The sequence below is a fragment of the Lepus europaeus genome, chromosome X (assembly GCF_033115175.1).
Source record: "Lepus europaeus isolate LE1 chromosome X, mLepTim1.pri, whole genome shotgun sequence".
Lineage (NCBI taxonomy): Eukaryota > Metazoa > Chordata > Mammalia > Lagomorpha > Leporidae > Lepus > Lepus europaeus.
In genome coordinates this window covers 88,389,891-88,412,635 of record NC_084850.1, presented here as the reverse complement: position 1 = coordinate 88,412,635, position 22,745 = coordinate 88,389,891, and the positions used below count along the sequence as shown (strand labels likewise).

The window sequence follows — 22,745 nt, the reverse complement described above, 5'->3', positions numbered from 1 at the left end:
TAACGCATTGAAGTGAAATGAACATTTTGAGATTCGATTATTGTTTACAGCCCTTATCTCTTCTGTTGAGGAACAGTGTTTTTCCCTTCATACTGTTTATTTAACTCTTTACTTAGTACAGGGTTAACCTTACTATCATTAAGTAAACTGAAAATAGATATTTTAGATCTTTGTAAAAATTAAGAGTGGGAGTAGGAGAGGGAGGAGGAAGAGGGATTGGAACATGGATGAGAGGGAGGGAGGGTGGGAAGTATTACTATGTTCCTAAATCCGTATATATGAAATACACAAAACTTGTATAACTTAAATAAAATTAACAAAAAGAAAGAGATAACATTGCAGTAAGTTTTCTAAAAGGCCAGAGTAAAGAGAAAAGAGACCATAATGTTGGATCATTTCTTGTTTACCAACAACAAGTAACTCCTTTGTACAAAACAGTTTTCAAATATATTACAGATGTAACTCAGCTATCCTTCAAGAAGCCTAGAACTGGAAAAGGTTTTAATGCCTTTTAAGTCCAGCCTCTCACCTGATCAATGGGATCCAGAGAGAGAAATGCATCTGTTCAAATTCATATACCGCATTAGTGGTGAGATTGAACAAGAATAGAGATCTTCTGATTTCTGAGCCAGTGCTCTTTCTCTTATCCGGACCTTTGATTCTTTTCTTCAGTAGAAAATTTCCTCTGTAATCTCAACAGCTGTTATAGTGCCTGGCATATAATACATGATTGGTAAATCTTAAATTAATGTACAGTGGCATTTGTTATGGTGGACTTTGCACTTACTTCTGAGTAAATCATTAAATATATCTGTGTTTTAGGTCATCTTGTTTTAAGCCAAGAGGCCCCCTGGGAAACTATCTGAGTTCCAATTAAAAAAAAAAAAAACTATTTCATGTTTTATCCACTGCAATTTCCCTTAATCGCAAGATGATCCCTTTTTCAGAAATGCAATCTAGAACCCCTCTGGGAGCCTCATTCCACTGATTGGACAGCCATTTCTTGGCAAACTAGGGTCCAGGAAATAATATTTTCTTGTGGAAGAAGAACGATTTCTCAAAGAAGTCAAGTATTCTAACTGGAGCTTATTGCAGTAGTCAGTGTGATGAGCTGGCATTGTAGCAGACACCCAAAGGCTGAATTGGTACACATTACAATCCTCAGTTTGCAACAGGAAAGAAGCTATTAACAAATTACGTGTTCTCTTTATACAAATAACATCCTGCAGTATGGTTGAAAGAGTACTGGCCTAGAGGCCTTAGGTTTTTCATCTGTTAAATGAAGGAGATAATAGTACCTATCTCAAAGCACCGCTGAGATGATTCATTTGAATAGCATATGTAAAAACCCCAACACAGTCTTGGTTCCTATTAGGTGCCCAATAAATGGTAGTTTCCTTCCTTCAGAGACCTCTAATTCAGTGCATGCCTTCATTCTTGAGGCAAGTCACTTCCCCAGAACCCATCCTTGGAAGGAAGAATTGTACTGTTGTGATTTTTAATAGTTCTTTTGAGTCATCATTTTTGGGTTCTTTGACAAAAGGATGAAGAAAGAATAAAAGGGAAAAAAGAAATTAAAAAAAAGAATAATACTAAAGGTAAAGAAGGCAAAAAATAATCCTTTGTATAATAAGGCTAACCCATGTTCTTGCAAGTAGCCCTTAAAAGCAATGCTTTACTGACCTGGTCAATACTGAGTCTTCTACATAAAATAATTACTAAAAAGAAAAGAATTTCTGCACCTGGTGTGCATATTCTAGGCCTGGTGAAGGGAGAGGAAAACTGAGCAGAAGCTAAATTTATGTTGGATGGTTGTTGCTTTTCCTATTATCAAGTACTAATTATCTTTTGTTTTTCCTCCTTTCTCTCATCACAAACGTTCCTAGCCGGCGCCGTGGCTTAACAGGCTAATCCTCCACCTTGTGGTGCCGGCACACCGGGTTCTAGTCCCGGTCGGGGCTCCGGATTCTATCCCGGTTGCCCCTCTTTCAGGCCAGCTCTCTGCTGTGGCCAGGGAGTGCAGTGGAGGATGGCCCAAGTGGTTGGGCCCTGCACCCGCATGGGAGACCAGGACAAGCACCTGGCTCCTGGCTTTGGATCAGTGCAATACGCTGGCCACAGTGGCCATTGGAGGGTGAACCAACGGCAAAAAGGAAGACCTTTCTCTCTGTCTCTCTCACTATCCACTCTGCCTGTCAAAAAAAAAAAAAAAAAAAGACAAACGTTCCTCCTCTGCCAAAAGAAGTTTCCCTAAAACCAGAGCCTGTTCATTAAGTTAGAAGGATGGCAGTAAATATGAGGAAGAAGTATCAGGGGCTTGAAGAACCAAAGAGTGGAATGCAGGGATGCACATGGGCAGGCTGCAACAGGGATCTGAGCATGAGGAGTTCTGCATGTTTCAGGGCAGCTGGGGATTTCTCTTTGTCTATTTATGCTTGTGAGTCTGTGTGCCTTCACATCTCTTGCCGTGTTTACTGGGGGTTCTAGTGTGTGCCAGGCTTGTAGTGGGAACAAAACAGCAAAGCATTGAGTGAAATTTGTGGTTTGGGTAGATCTCCACATCATTGAGCAGCTGTGATCAAATATGAGGATCTTTGGATTTGAGCCTCTCTCTCTCTCTCTCTCTCTCTCTCTCTCTCTCTCTCTCTCTCTCTGTGTGTGTGTGTGTGTGTGTGTTTCTGTGTATATGTATACCTATCGTCATCATATGAGTATTCTTTATTCCTTTATTCCTCTGCTGGCTTCAGAGGACTCCATTTTACTTTCTGTGTTTCACCATGAAAAGAGTGGGTTTTATCTCTGATTTTTATTACCTGCAAGATTGGAGATGTGATCACTCCACTTGGAACTGAAAACTAGTTAGAAATCCCATGGAGCTGTCTTCTATAAAGGTTTTACCTGTACTTGTGTTTTGAAAAATAAACATCTTATTAGCCTGAGTACAATCCTATGCATGCTTACAGGTGTCAAAGGGAGGAAACATTAATTTAGCATAGCCTCTGCTGTGCCATGTTGAAAGAGTAACAATTTCCACAATTGATCATTTTCTTCTAGATATTTCTGGCATTTGGTAAAGGTGAAGCATCTTTTTTCCCCCGAAACCATTGAGTAGTCCTAATAATGGAGGTATCAGCAGGACCTGAATTGTTTATCCCTTCAGAGAATGTCAATGAAAAGCAAACAATATGAGTACAGCACTGAATTCAATATAAATTCCATGTGATCAGACTATTTTGGGACCTTCTCTGTCCACATCTCTCATCTAGTAGGATATGTCTTCAGGTCTTTTCTGTGTAGAAATACTCAAAGTGAGATGGCCCTGGAAGTGCATTAACATGTCTGTTTCCTGTCGTGTTTGTTTTCCCAGGCAAACAGAAGTACCTGTGTGCCAGCAGAAATGATTGCACCATTGACAAATTCCGAAGGAAAAATTGTCCTTCTTGCCGTCTCCGGAAATGCTACGAAGCAGGGATGACTCTGGGAGGTATGATACTTTTATTCCTCTGTCTCCTCCTTCTTCTCCCTCCCTTGCTCTCTGGTTCTCTCTTTCAGCCAGATTTTCCTCTTTGTTGCTTCCAAGGAGACCAGCCATGCTGTAGATGCATGTTGATCCTTTCATAGCCAAAGTGGCCATCAGCTAGTTGGTATCTTGTCTTTCTTTTTAAACAATGCCACTCTGTCTTCTCATGTTCACCATATGAACAAGAAGCAACAATCGGGGATCAAGGACCAACAGAGGATGTGTGAGTGTGGACTTGATGAGGAAGAGTTCCTCAGGGAACATAAGGATACTGACCAGTGTGGTTCAATGTTAGTTAGGATGATGGAACTAAGAAATCAAGAGCAGCCACAAGAGCAGGATGACCCAAGCACAGGCTGGCCCCGAATGCCCAGGAATATCCTTCAGCTAACTGATGCCCATGTTGTAGGACTGGCCACCTGGAATGACAAGCTGCTGCTCTTTGGAGACTGTGACTAGGTTGCCAAACACAGCCAATTTCCTTTCCTACATTTGCTAGGAATGAGCAGGCCTTTTAATCATTTCCTTTTCTTTGAAAACCCATTGATCGTTTCCAAAAGCATTTTCAGTAGTACAGAAGCTTGATAGAAGGAAGATACAGCTTTTTTAAGGGCATACCCTCTATCTTAAGGATCTCAGTCCCCTGAGCCTGTGTCCCACCGTGACTGCTGTCACCATTCCAGAAAGGCTTGACATCAGTTGAGTGACAAATATTTCCCCCTCCAATTTCCTCATTTATTCATGTTTATATCTACCCCATGCCAGGGTCCTCCCTGCTGCCTGCTGCTTCCAAAAGGTGCCTCTTTCATGAGAAAAGCAAGCTCATTAGTCTACTTTCATTTATGAATAGAACCCGAAGAAAGGAAAGCCTATTTTTCAGTGCCCAAAACTGTAGCCACATACCTGATTATTCATTATCAGCTTGGAACACCCACATGCCTGGAATCTGACCCTCTTCCCTCCCTTCTCAAGGGTAATTTACAGCAGTTGTGTCCAGCTTTCTGTGAGGTAGTCAATACTTTGTCTGCCTTTGTGCACATCTATAGATAGCAACAAGTTTCCTAACCCTGGCCTGGGTCATGTGTGAGACTTTGTATAATTATACCCTCCCCTCCTTATAGGCCAGTCGTATTTAAGCAGGCCAGAGTACTACATATGTGTTGACCTAGGCTCCACCTGAGGTAGTATCAACAGAAGCATCTCGAGTAGCATCTAGTACTCTCAGACTTCACAGGCAGGTTCTCTGAGTGGCTTTCTAGGCAGCATTATCAAATGAGAGTCAAATATCTGAGGAAGCCTAACCTTGTTTTTCTTTACTTGGTGTACTCCAAGGAAGCCCTGTAATTGTGGTCTGCAGTGGAGGGGAAGAGGCAGGACTGGGGTGAGGGGATGCAGAGAGAAATCCAGGAAGGGTGACACAGTAATTGGCAAGAGGAAATGTTTCCTCAAATGAATATTGTAACCCCAGAATGAGGGTTCTGATACATAGAACTGTGTATTATTTAGCCTTCTCTGAATTAAATGGAAAATATAGGAATTCCCAGGTAAAGAACTCCTTGGCTTGCCATCTGCTTATTTGAATTACAAATGTACATTGATAAAGGTAAAGTTTAGTGATAACAGAAATCCTTATAAATATGTAAGTATAAATCTTAAAATGAGTTCCATGTCTTGTTGAATATCCTGTGTTATATAGCAGCCTGTGAAATTATTTCAGTGAACACCTTTTGAAAAGATAATTTCACTATACCGTATAGCAGTGAGACAAAACTTTGTAAATTGATTCATTGCACAGAGAGATACAATAATTTTTCAGGTTGATTTATTAGCTAGAGTGCTCCAATCTGAGTGGACTTAGTCAACACAATGAAGACAAACTGAGAAGTGCTGTGACTGGCTTTCTTTTCAGTTCTATTTACATGGTATTACTGAGTGTCAGCTGTAGACAGGATACTGTGTTAAGTATTAGAGCTTGCAGCTGCCCAAAAGATATAAGCATTCTTGATATTGTCTAATTGGCCTTGCCTTTGCTATCAGGCATACTTGGGTTAAAGGCCCATCTCCATTCTTTGTTATGTCCCTCTTCTGAGCCTCAACTTCTTCGTCTGTACTTTAGAAATTCTGCCTTTACAGCCTTATAATGATGATCAGATGACAGAGTGAGTGTGAGCATCCCTGCTAAATGACAAAGTACTAGTCAAATCTGGAAGTTTAGTACGACAGTGAGGTCACTACTAACTTCACTGGCAAGGGTCTGGCATAGACATTTTGATCAGCTCAAAGGATAATTCATATAATTTTGTTTTCTTTTCTCCATCACTCAAATCAAAATTACATAATACATTAGAAAATCGCAACTAAGAATGTGGCCTTTGGCAAGTTTCTTCCTGCCTGTGAGGTTTAGTTTTCCCATCGTAAAAGATGGCAAGTTTCAGCAGGGACTTTCTGGCACTGATCTGATAGCTATAGCCACCCAGAAAGGATTACAAATGTATCAGCCCTTTCTTGGATTGTTTTTGCCCTGCTCCCCAAAGTATAGTCAAAATGTGGGTGCTTTTTTTGCACAGTAATTTTAGCTACCTCCATTCACACCTACAGAAGACATAGTATGTGTCAAAAAGTAGACTGGATGGAGATTATTGAGGGGATGGAGGGCGAAAAGGTTGTCTGTGTGTGAATGGAAGGTTTTCTGGCACTGTACAGTTGATGGCTGCTTGTTCTTGAGGCCTCAAGATCTCTAGTCCAGCTTTCTCTATTTTGTTCCATTAACTGTTTGGTGGTGGAATCTTCCAACTCAGAGGTGTATATGGCCTTTTCTTTCCTGCTTCCAGGCCTACTTCCCTGTTGCTTTGATTCTTACCAGCTCTTGATATTTCTGAAAGGATTGTAGGGGTGATTGGATTCTCAGAATGATTCCCTTAAAGGCCTCTTCCAGGTTCACAACTGCCCATCCACAGAAAAGATAAATCTTTCTTTGTGGAACATTCATTTCTGGCTCCTTTTGAAAAGTGCATATTGCTAATTACTTCAAGAATTTAAACACTTTCCTACTTTTCATCCAAGAAAACACTTATAAATATAACTGTTCAGCTAAAAACCTTCCTTCCAGTGAATTAGCTGAGGTTTTTTCACAGCACATAATTAGGGCGAATGCACAACTCCATGTCACACTTTTCTCTGCCCCTCCCATGAATATACTCTCAGTTTCCAAGATGGAACAAGAAAGAAAAAAATTGCCTTTGCTGCCCTCTTTTCCCTTTAGCTTTCCCTTCTTCACACTATCCCTACTGCTTCTCTGAAAACAGCATTTCTTTTTGTGTTTTCCAACTCTTGAATTCTCAGCTTTCAGTAATTGGTATTAGCCTCTGTTTACCCCTTCCTCTCCTGGCCCATGGAAGTTTATAGGCCTTTTAGGAATTTTAGGTGGCAGCCAAATCCCAGAAGAAGAGAAGGAACACAGAGCCCCCAGAATATGTGAAAATCTGAGACATACAACATATTTTTCAAATGTTTTTCTAGCATATGTGAGAAATCTCCTAGGAGACTGAACTCTGCACCTGAGAATGAAAGCTTAAGAGATCTGCAGATTTTAAACAACTTCTATGAATTCTTCAGCTGGGAGAATGGTTCAGACAGCCTCTGGCCATGTTCTGATGCCATCATGGACTCTCTGAACTTCCTTGAAGTTTCCAGTGCTCCATACTTAAGAGAAGTCTAGTTTTTCCCCTCTCCACATCACACATCCTTGATGCAAGAGAATAATTACAATCCTGAAATACCACTCATGGCATGGTTCTTCACAACGTTTATTCATACATATAACTATTCATCCATCCTTCCAGCCAGCCAAGAAGATAGGGTTTTCATCTTTCCATCTACTCATTCATCTATTCATTCATATAGAAAATATTTGTTTAACTCCAAGTATGTGCCAGAAACTGTGTTAGACATTTTGGAGAAGTAGAATAAAATATGATTGCTACCCTCACAGTTCAACAGGAGGATACAGACAGTGAAAATGAATACAGCGGCCTGCACTGCGGCTCAACAGGCTAATCCTCCGCCTTGCGGTGCCAGCACACTGTGTTCTAGTCCCAGTCGGGGCGCCGGATTCTGTCTCGGTTGCCCCTCTTCCAGGGCAGCTCTCTGCTATGGCCCAGGAGTACAGTGGAGGATGGCCAAGTGCTTGGGCCCTGCACCCGCATGGGAGACCAGGAGAAGCACCTGGCTCCTGCCATCGGATCAGCGTGGTGCGCCGGCCGCAATGGCCATTGTGGGGTGAACCAACGGAAAAGGAAGACCTTTCTCTCTGTCTCTCTCTCTCTCACTGTCCACTCTGCCTGTCAAAAAAAAAAAAAAGAAAGAAAGAAAGAAAGAAAAGAAAATGAATACAGGTTAGTTTTAAAGGATAGTTGGAAATTATTGAGACGTTTAGTGAGATGGAAGGGAAAGGCATTCAAGGAAAAGAGCACAGTTGGAATAAAGTCACAGAGACATGAACAGAATACATTAAGGGTTTATTGAGAAACAGCAAGTGGTTTAATATGGCCTGTGCTAGAGAATGCAGAAGGCAAAATGAAGCTACATCAACAATGAAGTTTCTTCTTATGCTAAGTTTAGATTTTGAGAAGTTGAAGTTCATTTTGCTTACTTGTATGTTTATTTTTTGAGATGATTGGTAGCAGCGTGAATGTTGCTTATATTTAAGAAAGGGAGATAATAATATGCATAGAAATTTCTAGCATAAAATTTTCCTAAACACCTAGGATTCACTCTGGGGCTAGTTACTGGTTTGATAACTGCAAGTATTGCTAACATACATGAGGAAACACTGGCCTAAACTAGAACAACTGGCTTAAATAAGGGGCTTACTGGTATGCCAAAAGCCATTTGCATTGGTCTAGGCCATTGTTTCCCAGTGTGGATTCTGAGAAAACTAGTGCTATGACATGCTCTGTGAAAAAATGATTTGTATGGCCAAATAAGTGAGGGCAACCTGTGAATTATGGCTCTGCTTGGACTACTTGGAGAAATTCTTAATGCATGTTAGCATATCACAGGTCCCAGCAAGGATTGCAATAAAGTAACCTGAGGAGCTTTATAACTTTATAACTCAGGATTCCCAAATTTACTGCAACCCCAGATCACCCTTTTGCATGTAACACCTGTTAACAACCTAAAAACTCACTGTTCTCTGGAATACACATTAGAAAACTTGGGTATAATTAGACTGTATCCTGTAGACAGACAACACTAGCCCAGGTCATCCATTTTACAGACGTGTGACATCTTTCAGTGGGAGAATAAATCAGGAGTGCACTAATTAACAAGACCACTCCATCCTAATTACACCTCAGGACTATGCACCAGTGGCTCCCAAAGCCACTGAAGTGAACAATATTGGGTCTATAGCATTGTTATCATACACCAAGGAGAGAATGCAAAAGCATCTTAGACTGAAACATGGTTATTGCTCAAGTCATGTAATCACCACAAGTGCATATTCCTGATTCGAGGTTCATGCTGGACAACTTATTTCAAAGAAATGCAAGGACTTCCAGTATCATGGAGAGTGACCACTAAATACTTTGGATATCTAGACATTCCATTCTAGAGTTTAATAGTCCATTTCTACAACGTAAGTAGCATTCTGATATCTCCCAGAACCACATTGTGATGGTATCACATAACCTCATTGCTAAAGTAGAAGGCCTAGAAATCACAGACTTGTTAAAGTCGCTCAGTGATTGAATCCCCTCTACCTCCTACTCAGCAAACAGTATAAACGAGTGGCCTAAAGAATTAACAACGTGGAACTCAGCTGCTTCTCAAACACAGTTCTCAGGTCCCTGAATACTCCAACAGATCTAGGTAACTAAACATGGACAGAGGAGCAGAATCATCTACAAATTTTGGCATCAGCTTACATAACATGTGACTCGGCAGCCAGAACCTCTGGGAGTTTTGTATGGTTTTTTTGTTTGCTTTTTTTAAAATAGAAGTCAAATAGAATAGTTGAAATTACAACCCAGCTATAGATAGGACTTGTTTTTACCCATGGCCCTACAACTCACTATGTTGACGATTTTGGTCAAATGATTAGATCTCTCTGAGCCTCAGTTTCCCTGACTATGCTTTGAAAATAAAACCTTTCTTACAAAATTGCTCTAAGTATGAAAGATGTTTATACATTGTAGGCACATAGTACATATCACTGTATTCCCCTCTTCTTTCTTGGGTGAAAATTGGTCTTTCTTTGCATTTCTGAGCAATACTGGCACATTTTTCTCTGTTATTATGGTGTGGCTTTTGTTCCTTATTCAGTTATTTGGTCTCTGAATTGCCCTTGAAACAACCCCTGAAATCTGCTCTCAGTGGCTTAGATTGCCACCTCTCAGTTGGTTAATGTACATATTTGCTGACAATTTGTAGGGGGGAGGGGAAACAATTATGGTGCTCTATAATTGTAGTTCTCACAGGAATTTACATAGAGAGAGATCAGAGACTCTATCTCTAATTCCTCCAAATCAAGTTATTTAGGACAACACATACTGGCATTGTGGCATAACAGCTAAAAAGCCACTGCCTGCCATACCGGCATCCTATATGAGCACCCTTTCAAGTGCTGGCTGCTCCACTTCCAATCCAAGCTCCCTGTTAATGGCCTGGGAAAGCAGTGGAAGATGGTCCAAGTCCTTGGGCCTCTGTACCCAGGTGAGAGACCCAGAAGAAGCTCCTGGCTCCTGGCTCTTGACTGGCACAACTGTGGTCATTGTCGCCATTTAGGGAGTGAATGAGTGGATGGAAGATCTCTCCCCCCCCCCTCTCTGTAACTCTTCCTTTCAAATAGATAAAAATCAGAGAGAGAGAGAGAGAGATGAATGAGAATTAGGGCCGGCGTTGTGGCATAGTAGGCTAAGCTTCTGCTTGCATGCAAGCATCCCATATGGGCATCAGTTCGAGTCCCAGCTGCCCCACTTCTGATTTTGCTCTCTGCTATGGCCTGGGAAAGCAGTAGAAGATGGCCCAAGTGCTTGGGCCCCTGCACTCACATAGAAGACCCAGAAGAAGCTCCTGGCTTTGGGTAGGTCCAGCTCTGGCTGTTTGAGGCCATTTGGGGAGTGAACTAGCAGATGAAAAAAAATCTCTCTCTTTCTCTCTTTCTCTCTCTCTTTGTCTGTAACTCTACCTCTGAAATAAATAAATGTGATCTTTTTTAAAAAGAGAGATAAGTTATTTTGGTGAAAAAAAATTAAATCCATGTATATAAAAATCTTCAAAAACTTCATGGAAATGTGTATTATGGAAAAGTTAGCGTAAGATTTTGGGTCTTTTGCACCAAAAACATTTATTTATTTGTTTATTTATTTGTGTGTGTGTGTGTGTGTGAGAGAGAGAGAGAGAGAGAGAGAGAGAGTACTCTCATCTACTGGGTCACTCCCCAAATGCCCACAACAGCTAGGGCTGGGCCAAGAACTCAGTCCAGGTCTCCTACATGTGTGCCAGGAACCCAACTAGTTGGGCCGCCGCTGCTGCCTCCCAGAGTCTGCATTGGCAGGAAGCTGGAGCCAGGAGCTAGAGCCAGAACTTGAACTTAGATACTCCAATAACAGATGTAGGTATCTTATCCAGAATATTAACTGCCAGGTAAATACCTCCCCCTAAACGTATCTTTGAATCTGCTTCCCATCAACTTTTGAAATATCCTTTTATTTGTTGTGCTGTGTTTCTTAGTATTTACTTTTAGAGAGTTGTGGTTATGGGTAAATAATTTTTTTAATCATCAAAACTGTTGAAACCCTGTATCTAATATTTGAATGAGTATCTCACCTGTAAAATTTCTACTTAAAATTCTTTTTAAAGTGTAATAGTAAAAATTTTTTATGGTTGTTTACTTTTGCTTTGAGTTCCTCATAATCCCTCAGTTGCTCTTGAGGAAGTAAAATGATGTCACATGCAATGTTTTTCAAAGGTGGTAGACAGAAAACTAAGAGTACACAGCACACAATAGACCATGTATTTATAAAGGCAAGAATTTTCCTAATACAAAAATCGAGGGAAAAGGTTTCATATTCGTGGATAACGTAGCTACTTGTTTTAAGACATTTTACTTTTGATTAAGAGGAGTGCCACCTGTTTCTGCAGACTCTAGGACATAGTCCTTAACTTTACAAAAGTTCAAACCATTTTCTTATTGTCCTGAACTCATACACAGTTACCCGAACAAGACGCTTTTAAAAGAGACTTTTGCACATCTTTTGGGATCATGTTGCTAAGAAGTAGAACTAAGAAGAAAAACACACAACTACCCAGAAGTCAGTAGAGTCTTCAGATCATCTGTTAATGATAATGATTCCATGACAACAGCTATTTAAAATGTAAACTGGAAAATGACATCCCTACTCTGAAGTTTAGAATTAGGCTCTATTTTCCTCATTCTAGTTCATTCTTGCTAAGCTTTTAGATCTCTTAAGTCAGGCATATAAACTTCTTCCTTTTCTCTTCTTAATATCCCCCACTGGACCAATGTTTCTGTGGCTGAAGTGACACTTGATTGTTGAGGAACATTTCGGCATCCCGAGAGTCAGCAGTTCAAAATCTAAGCACTGAGCACCTGCAGAAACTTGGAGTAGTTATCTGCAACCAGGAAGAAAATCTGGATCTGGCCAAGGCAAAAGGTCATCAGCCCAAGTTTGCACTGAAGGTGCCATGCTGTCCACAGTGAAACTGAAAGATTGATAACTCTCCCCAGGATGGAAAGTGAGTCATGCAGCTTTGATTAGTAGGCTTTCAGGCACACAGATATTAATGTGAAAGCAATTTCATCTCCAGGCCAAGTGATAATGTTTATCGTATTCTGGAATTGTTTGCCCCGAGAAATTCAGACGTCCTCCAGTAAGTTTTCTTTTTCTCTGAGAATCTATAATGAAATTGTTAAATTCTGTCTCCCTTCTCTTTCCCAACATCCTCCCTTACCACAATGCTTGGTCACTGTATGCAGAAAGGCACATACATACATCTCTCTCTCTCTCTCTCTCTCTCTCTCTCTCTCTCACACACACACACACACACACACACACTTCAGCATATTCGTGAATAACACAGAAAAGGTGACAAAAATTCTAAGTAAACAATTTTCTGTTTCTCCATCTCATCACAATTTTACAGATACATAAGAATAAAGAAAAAGTAATCCTCATTCAAAATGGCAACCACCGCCCCTCTTTCCATGTTGCTTCCTATATCAGAAGTCCTGACTTCCAGGCATCTATTTATGGAGTCTACTAGGTGAAAGCCCATCTTTAAGGTGTTAAACGCACTAGTGTTTCTCTTTCATATTAGAAAAATTCCAGGTTGGCAGTTGCAAGCATCTCAATACCAAAGGAAAGCTTACATAACTGTCTCATTCAAAATGAGGGCTCTGGAGGGCTCTAGTGGATAGCCTAGAAAACCCCAGAATCTGAAATTTAAGAGCTTATGCTTTTGCTTCCCAATACAGACTCTGGCATTAAGACCGAGGGCTACTGTTGCTAGCCAATGAGACCAATAGTGTTTCCCTACCTCACAGGGATGTTGTCAGGACCCATTCTAGAAGTAGCAGCAGTTTCCATTCCTATAATTTTGTGTATCATGATTGCTATTTCCTATCCTGTGGCTTGGTACTGACAGAGCGCTCTTGATTTGTTCTGGATCATATATGATCACAGCCAAGTACTGACTCAGACAGATGCCATGAAGTTCTGGCTCCGTTGCTTACTTCTCATGATGTGCTTCCGGGAAGAAACTTTGCTGATGGAACTCAAGGTTCTGCCTTTGACAAGAAGCCACTGTGCCTGTCTGAGGCTCATGTGGCCACCCATCTCTATTTGTTTATTTGGTAATTTATAGAGTTTTCCTTTGACAGCATTGTTTCAGACCCATATCAAGCACCTAACCTTTTGTCTTAGACCCCATCATTTAGCTGAAAGTAATAGCTGACCTACAGATAGTCAGAAAAGAAGGACCAAATTTCTGCTTCTCCTGGAGGAGAAGTCAGCCAGCCCTTCTCTTCAAACATACCAGGAGACTAGAGTCAGACACTTCTCCTTTTCTTGTTCCCAAAGTCGCGCTGACTGTGTTTGCAGGAGCTCACACACATTTGAACCTTTCATAAGGAGGAGGAAGGCAAAAACATGGGAACCAGTGCCTACTTATCTTGTTTCCTATTAAAGTTAGGATGACGGAGGAAAACAAGTCAGACTTGTCTTTCTTGGTCCTGCATTCCCCCACCGCTCCCTCATACCACATGCTTGCCTCTTCACCAGATGTGAGGCCTCTTTCTTCCTCCAAGCTGACTCCAAGCACTCCGCTAATGTCAAAGAAGCATTTAGGGTTTGTGAGATCTCCCGGTTTTTGCCTCAGAGCCTCCATATTATAGCCGATTTCCTTCTGGTGGAGGTTGACTCTGTGAGGCCCAAGGCAGACAAATATGAGAGTCAGAAGTACTCTTCCTGCTTTGCCTTTCCCACTCTCTTCTTATTCCAGTCTCTGCCCACACACACACACACACACACACACTTGCGTTCACACACATACATACACATATTTCTCTTTCCCCTGACTCAGCAATGTTTTGGAGAAAAGCCAAGGAAGAACTTTAGGAGGGGAATTTCCCCCTCCTCAGGGCACACTTTTAATCACCAAGCCAATAAGAAGTTCCCTAATGTGAATTAAAAGACTAATGTAGTTTGTTGTTTTTTTCTCTTTTTTTAAAAATAACTACTTTCTGTTTGTTTGAGTGTTGCATATTTCTGCTAGTGAAATTTTCCTTTAATAAAGCCATTAATGCACCAATGGTATTTTCTTATTTACAACAGACTGACAGAATTAATGCTGTTAACATTAGGCCTTTTTTTCTTTTTCTTTTTTCTTTTTTTTCCCTTCTCGTTTGCTTTCCAGGTCATGCTGACCTGTTCAGCATGGACTGTTTCGCATTTGTTTTTAATGTCAGTTTAAATGTAATTGTAAAAGCATGTATGCTCTAAATTCACGTAGTTACTTTTTCCAGTGGAAAAGCCTGCTTGTGAAAACCTTTCCAGACTCTGTCATGTCACATGAGCAGGTTTTTGGCAATGACCTTGTGACCCTCACTCAGGATGGCATCTGGACAGTGGGCCCCTTTTTTCTGGCTCAGTAGTCAGAGAGGAGACTTGGAAATAGTTTCTGCCAGATCCTGTGCTTTGGCAAGGATGTTCAGCATTGCATATCATTCTATTATTAATTACATTTACTCCTCCGTGAACTAAAAACCATTAGACTAAATAGTCCAACATAAACCTTGAAAGATAAAATTTGATATTCTTTCCCTTGGCTATTCCTCTGACAGAGAATGGGGGCTAGAGGGAAGATAGGGGATTCAGGGGCAGGCCAAAGGAATCTTCTTGCTTGAGGAACTTTGGCAATGCACTTATTAATCCCACTTGATTGCATCCCCTAACTAAAATCTCTCACTCCATGTGTGCCAAGGACTGGCTCGGTTCCCTGCCGCTTGTGGCAATCCTGGTTCTCTCCACCCATCTCCAACTCCTACTACTCAGCCTCCTCTCCAGTAGCCTGTTATTCAATCAGGATACCTGGGTTCTGCAAACTTCTCTGCTACTATCTAGCTGTATGACCTTGGGCAAGGCTTACCTTTGGACTTCAGTCTCTTCATCTTTAAAAGAAGGATTGGTTTGGAGGGGAGAGGAAGGGATAAACAAAATTCTTTAAAACTCTTTTTCTGGAAATGGAACCTTTTCTTCAAATGAAGTCTGACACAGCTCCACAGATAAAGGTAGAGAATAAAGGATTGCTACCCTGGCTTGAAAGAAGGAGGGGTGCCTGGGGTCACATGCTCATGTCCACTTCACCTCTTCTCATGGCTCTTCCAAAACCCTTGTAAGATGCTTGGAATTCTACTACTGTGCTAGGTGGATATCTGGGAATCCTTATAACTCTGATGATCCTCTATCCTATTAGATTCCATTCCCTGTGGAAACTGTTTTCTTTTTTTAAAATTTGTATTAATATAAATAGAAGCGATTTCATAGGTACAATTCTAAGACAATCATACTTTCCTCTTTCCACGTATCCTTCCCTCAACCCCCTCCTTCCTTCATTTCTTTTTTTTTCTTTAATTTTTGCAGAAACATAATTTCAGTCCACTCTATAATCACAGGCTTAATGCACCAATAACCATACTAGTCAACAAGTAAATAGTAGAAATTATCTAGCTTGGTCAGAAAGAAGTTTGCTTGGTTGGGATAAAATACATGAGGGGAGCTATATGAGGCTCAGTAACTAGAAATAGTAACAGAGATCAATGCGGTCTTTAGAATTTACTTTTTGCTAAGCATTTTCCACAGATTCCCATTTGGAAAATCCCACCAACCTTGTGAGATAGATCCTGTTCTTATGCTTGGATTATAAAACCTGTCTGTTTGGCCCTCAGCTTCTGATTTTATGCCAATTGCCCAAGATGGAAGGGAATTCTTATAGTCTGCCACTGTAGGCTGGTTTTCAGAAAGTTTTCTAGTAGATCCATTTGTGAAAGAAGTCTTAACCTGACTACTGGCATACAATGGCACTGGGTTTAGAAGAGTTTCACTAGGCAGATCTCATTTCCTTCTAAAATTTGGCATCTGCTGTAGTCAGGTCAGATTGTCACCATGATATAGATGAGAAAATTGAGATATAGGAGAGAACAAGGGATTTGTTCAAGGTCACACATCCCATAAAACTCTGAATACTGTAACCAAATAATAATAAGTCCTTTTTGTGTGAGAGCATTTTAGAATTTCAATGTCAGTGATGCATTCTGCCTCCAAGACTTCAGTTTATTTTTCCCAATACATCAGTCTTGCAGAGTCCTTTTAGTGTTATAGAATCTGCCTTCTGCTCTCAGACATCAACCAGTTTCTGCGTTCCTCATTAACAGCATTATTAATCAGGTATCTATTATCCCCATTTTTACAAATGAGGAAACTGGAGCACAGAGGGCCTGGGTCTGGCCCAAAGTCACACAGCTGGTCAGCATTAGAACAAGGGTTACGAACATGACAGTCTGATTCTAGAATCTTTACTCTTAACTACTACTCTTTCTACATGTATAAGGAAACTGAGAAACAGAAAGGAAAGGGATATTTCCAAGATACCACAGTGAGTTCCCTGGCTCCTAGTCCTGTATTCTTCTGACCTTCCAATCCTAAAATCATATAATGAGACCCCCCCTCTAATCCTAATACATGCAAATATGGCTGGCATTATTTAAGCCAAAGGGCGCAAACTGGTTTTCCCCAGGCTAAATGTCACCTGCAGAATTCTGTTTGTCCAATACAATGTTTGTTTATGAAATTGGTGCCTGGACGAGGCACCAATCACTGTCACTCTCCTCAACCCCTCTTATTTGTGTTCAATAGACTTTTATTTCCATGTATATATCTGCCTGGCTTGTGAAGGCATTGGAATTCATGACCCCTAGATCTAAGCATTATAAGTATCACACACATACATGGTCTTATAAGTACAGCCTGGACTGGTTTCACAAGGAATTCACAGCTCTGCACCAAACAGACCTTTATGTTTACTTAGCATTTAGAATCACATTTAAGGTCTCAGTTTAGTTTTATAGGCAATCATGTGCTGAAGAAACGTGGTTGTTTTTCATTTCGTATTGTGCCAGCCTTCCCTTCTCTGGTCTATCTGCTCCCCTCTCAATCCTTTATTCCCCTTTTCCTCGCGCCTACAAGCTTTTCTCTCCTTATTCTCTAGGAAAGGATAGATAGTGAAAAAAAAACATTTTGGAGGGCTCATTATGTGCTAGATAGTCTCTCCTTTAGTTCTCACAAGTGTCCTAAGAGATAGATGGCAGCATCCCCATTTTGCAAATGAAGAAATTGGATTTCAGAGAAGGTAAACAAAGGGCTCCTAGTTACTAAGCTACTAACTGACAGAGCTGGGCAGTGAACCCAAGATGGTTTGACTCCAAAACCCAGTCTTTTCACTTAACAGCACATTTCTATAAGGCAGTTTTACTCATTTTCTTTTGCTGCATAACACATTACCACAAATTTAGCAGCTTCAAACAACACCTATTTATCAACTCACAGTTCTATGTATCAGAAGTCTCTAGGCTGTGTTCTAGTCTAGTGCTCAGAGTCCTCTTCCAGGCTCAGTTGAAGGACTGAGATTCCTGTTAGCCTGCTGGCTGTCAGTCAAGGACTACTCTGAGCTCACAGAGACTGCCCTCTTCCCTTGCCATGGAGGCCCCAACACCTTCAAAGCAAGAATTAGAGGATCGTCCTTGTGTTTAATCTTTGTCACCCCATGATTCGTGTCTTCAGGAACAGCCCAGTCCTTTTTAAGGATTCACCTGATCATGTCAGGTTCACCAAAAGATAACTATCCCTAAAATTTAAATGAATTTGGACCTTAATTATATCTGCCTGAGTGGGCACTTAGCCTTGAGTCCAATGTCAGAGTACCTGGGTTCAGTACTGGGCTCAGGCTGCTGACTCTAGCTTCCTGCTAATGCAGACTCTGGGAAGTAGTGGCGCTGGTTCCAGTGATTGTGTTCCTTCCATCCATGTGGGAAATCTGGGTTGAGTTCCTGGATCCCAGCTTCAGCTCCCAGCATCAGACTGGCCCCGTCTTGACTGCTGTGGGCATTTTGCAAGTCAGTCGGTAGATAGAGCTTTCTCTCTGTCAGATAGATAAATGCTTTTTATTCAACTTTTATTTAATAAATATAAATTTCCAAAGTACAACTTTTGGAGTATAGTGGCTTTTCCCCCCATAACCTCCCTCCCACCCGCAACCGTCCCATCTCCCACTCCCTCTCCCATCCCATTCACAGCAAGATTCATTTTCAATTATCTTTATATACAGAAGATCAACTTAGTGTATACTAAGGAAAGATTTCAACAGACTGCACCCACACAGACACACAAAGTATAGAGTACTGTTTGACTAGTAGTTTTACCATTAATTTGTATAAATGCTTTTTAAAAGCTTGCATCTGCCCAATCATCTCACAACAGTATCCAGATCAATGTTTGACTGAATAACTAGAATATATGTGTATTTCAGAATCTCAGAATGTTGGGGGCCAACATAGAAGTCAGCCTAACACAGGTTATCTTTTTATGTTCCAAACACTACTGAAATCTGGAAAAGAGAAACATCCTTGATCCTATGTTTCTAAGTTTCAAAGTTTCTAACACTTTGGAAATTTCACTCGCCCATCGGTGAGAAGGCCTGCTATCTTGGGATAGCAAAAAATAAAGGTAGAACAGAGCAGAAAGTCACAGAAGCTAGAGAAATTACAAATTAATCAAATACACTGGGGAACTTGATTTGAAAAATCCTGGGGGTAGGCATTTGAAACAATAGTTAAAATGCTGCTTGGAATGCTCTAGATTTTGAGTGCCATCTACTCTGCTTCTGATTCTGCTTCCTACTAATATGCACCCTGGGAGACAGAAGGTTATGTTTCAAGTAACTTGTGTTCCTGCCATCCACATGGGAGATACAGACTGAGTTCTGATCTCCTGGTTTTGTGCTGGCCCGGCCCCAGAAGTTGCAGTCATTTGGGGAGTGAACCAGTGGATGCAAAATCAATCTTTATCCCTCTTCCTCTCCCTTCCCCTCTTCCTCCCCCTCCCCCTCCCTCCCCCTCCCTCCCCCTCCCTCCCCCTCCTCCCTACCCTTCTCCCTCCTCCTCCCGCTCCCCCTCTCCCTCCCACTCCCCCTCTCTCTCCTCCCCCTCCCCCCTCCCTCTTCCTTTATATAAATAAACAAAATTTAAAATTAAAAAAAAATCATTATCTGGTGTTATAGTGACAGCTCCAATAAGGATATCGTGCCCTAGGACTGAAAAGTGAGTTTCCCATGAGACTCAAACATCGTGTCAGGCCAAGCGCTCCAATAGGCAATATGGTAAAGGGCTGATGGAGACAGGGAAGTACGTTGCCAGTAGTCGTTTTGTGTCACTGCTGAGACCTAAAACTGAAAGACAGATGCAGAGTAACTCATGCACTCACTCACCTTGAATACACCTTTTCTTGTTGTATCACTCAACCTAAGTCAATGAATCTCTGCCTTGACACAGCAGCTAACTGGCCTGTGCCTTATATGAAAGAGATAGATTTGACTCTGGGGCTCAGGTGCAGGGGACGGGAGGGGTGTAGGGGTGGCTTTCATAGAAGAAAACAAGGCCTTGGGCATTGAGTAACAGCTGAGGCTAGCAATCCTCATTGTCCAGCATTCCAAGTCGTCTAGCAACATGCTGGCCTGTGCTGCAGAAAGAGAACAGAGGATTCCCCGGCAGAATGAATGGAATCTGATTTCAATTATGTTCAGTACAGTCATCCTCTTCAGGCAGAAAGGCCAGAACACCTGGTGCAACTTGGGCCACTGTGGCCAAAGGGACAGCACGTTACTGAGATTTAGAGGCAAGTGGCAATGTGGCTTCTTTCCTTCAAGCAGATGCCTTATAGGTCTAGGAGAGGAGCATGTGAAATCACTAGCCAATTTCTCACTGGCACTACTCAGCAAAAGGGGAATTATTTCATCTTGATGGATTCTCCACACGGTCTCTACACATATTGATCTTGCTTGTAATGAGCTTGCTTAGGGCCACGAGTCATCACTCCACTGAGATTGGAACTCTTGGTGGATGAATCGAAGTGACAGAAATTATCTCACTGATTGTCCCAGTACCAGTTGCTCTGTGTGGCTCTCCACCTTTTTACAAAGCCCATGGAGTCTTCTGTATTCATTTAGATTCTTTTCCTCATTGCCAATAACTTTAATAGGGTATATGGTAAATGGACAACTGCCGCAGAGGATAGCACTCTTCAATGGAACTTCCTGAGATGATGAAAATGTTCTCTACATGTGATTTCCCATATAGCAGCCACTAGTGACATGTGACTTTTGAACACTAGAAGTGCAGCCAGTGAGACTGAGAGATTATACCTTCTATGTTTTTTATTATATATAATTTAAATTAAATAGCCACATATGTCTAGTAGCTGTGTGTGTGCCTGTATGTGTGTGTATGCAGAAGCAGGAAGACAGGAAAGGAGTTCATTCCAGTTCAGCAGCCATTTCCTTACATGCACATGCACACACATACATGTATCACTGTATACCTGCCTACACCCTGAAGGTATTTTAATCAGAGATGCCTTGATAAGATAATTTATTTTTAAAATTTTATTTATTTATTTATTTATTTATGTGAAATGCAGAATTACAGAGAGCGAGAGAGAGAGAGACAGAGACAGAGAGAGAGAGATATTCTTCCATCTGCTAGTTCACTCACCAAAATGACTATAATGGCTGGGGCTGAGTCAGGCCAAAGTCAGGAGTCAGGAGCTTCTTCTGGGACTCTCACATGAGTAGCAGCATTGCAAGCACTTGGGCTATCTTCTGCTGCTTCCCCAGGCACACTAGCAGGGAGCTGGATCAGACATGGAACAGCCAGGACTTGAACCAGTGCCCATATGGGATGCTGGTGCTGCAGGCAAAGGCTTAACCTTCTATGCCACAACAACAGTCCCAATCAGATAACTTCAAAGACCATTCCTGTTTTGTCATGCTGTGAATATTTAAGCCACAGTGTTGCCTCAAATCTGTCTCTGTTTGGGCAGATGACTGTAGTATTCTCATAGCTTTTCGTCTCCTGCCTTCTGTATGTGATGCTAAATTACTGAAATTTGGAGTCAAAGATAAAGGTGCAAGGCAAGGAGGATGAAATCGCAGCCCCACTCCTCAACTCTGCTTTTAGACCAGAAGGAGCAGTCAGGGCTTCAGACTCCTTAGGGAGGCAAAATGATATAATACAGGGAAAATGGACTGTTTAGTTAGCAGAGCAGGTTCATAGTATTGGGTTCCCCCTGCTGATAACTGTGTTATGTCAGTGTACTCATTTGCAAACCAGGAAAAGAAATATAACTAATCTTCTATGATCACTGTGTAATTAAATGATAGAGCGTGTTCACAAAGTGAGGTACATAGAAGGGCATAAAAAAAAAACTAGTAGCTATCCTTATTTCTCTTAGTCACCTCAAGCATATGCCTAATTACGCATCTCTTCTGGGCTGGAAGGATGACTCCCTGGTCTGCAAAGTCCTGAGCTCAAGGCTGGAAAATACTAGTGATTGGGGGAAGTGCAGTGTGCTTGTAGGAACTGCAACAGGGGAACAGATGTTACAGGTACCACCAGCCTGTGGATCTGTGAATGAGAATCTATGTTAGCAGTGAGTTCACCAGATGACATGATAATATGGAGTACAGGCTAGCTCTGCAAGAAGATGGGCTTGGCCTATGCCATACCTTCTAGCCTTGGTGGGAGTTAAGAGTGGGTGTACATGTCTCCTTATAACTGCCTGTGCCCAAGCCATGCAGGAATGATTTTTGGATGAGGTCATCTTGCAGTAAGAATTAATTTGCAGGCTTCCTTGTTATTTTACCCAAACAAGTTCTTTCTCCTCGTATACCACCAATCCCACCATTTTCTTCTTCCTTACCTTAGGTGACAATTCAAACAAGTGATTCATTCCTACATCAATTTACTCAGTGACACTACAATTGGAGTTTGCACAACAAGACATTTTTTTTTTCTGATTAGAACCAAATCAGTTCCAGATATATATATTTTTTCTGCAGAACCAGAACAAAAGAGCCATAGAGTTTTTCATAGTTACCCATTTCAGTTGAGTAATCAAATTCTGTTTTATACTTTTTATTAATTTATTATTATTACTGTAATAGATTGGAAATAAGTGATTTATGGCCCACTCTAGTGCAACTGCCTGTGTAGACCTCAAAGTTAGGATTGTTTAAATTATTTATAATTTTGTCAATATAAATTCTATGGAAAATAGTACAGTGTAAACATGGGAATGCCCAAGGACCTCTAAATTGTGGGGGGAGGGGTTCACAATGTGGCATAACAGGTAAAGCCGCCGCCTGCAGTGCTGGCATCCCATATGAGTGCCCATTAGAGTCCTGGCTACTTCACTTCCGATCCAGTTCTCTGCTATGGCCTGGGAAGGCAATGGAAGATGGCCCAAGTGCTTGGGCCCCTGCATCCATGTGGGAGATCTGGAAGAAGCTCCTGGCTCCTGGTTTCGGATGGGCGCAGCTCCGGCCATTGAGGCCAGTTGGGGAGTGAACCAGTGGATGGAAGACCTCTCTCTCT

General features: G+C 41.4%; 1 protein-coding gene across 1 annotated transcript in view; it reads left to right on the top strand.

The window, feature by feature from the left end:
* AR (androgen receptor) overlaps nt 1–22,745 on the top strand; it is a 191,255-nt gene that overhangs the window by 148,185 nt on the left and 20,325 nt on the right. Inside the window, exon 3 of the mRNA XM_062184530.1 lies at nt 3,368–3,484. Coding sequence (XP_062040514.1) covers nt 3,368–3,484 — 117 coding nt within the window. The remainder of the gene's footprint in view (nt 1–3,367; nt 3,485–22,745) is intronic.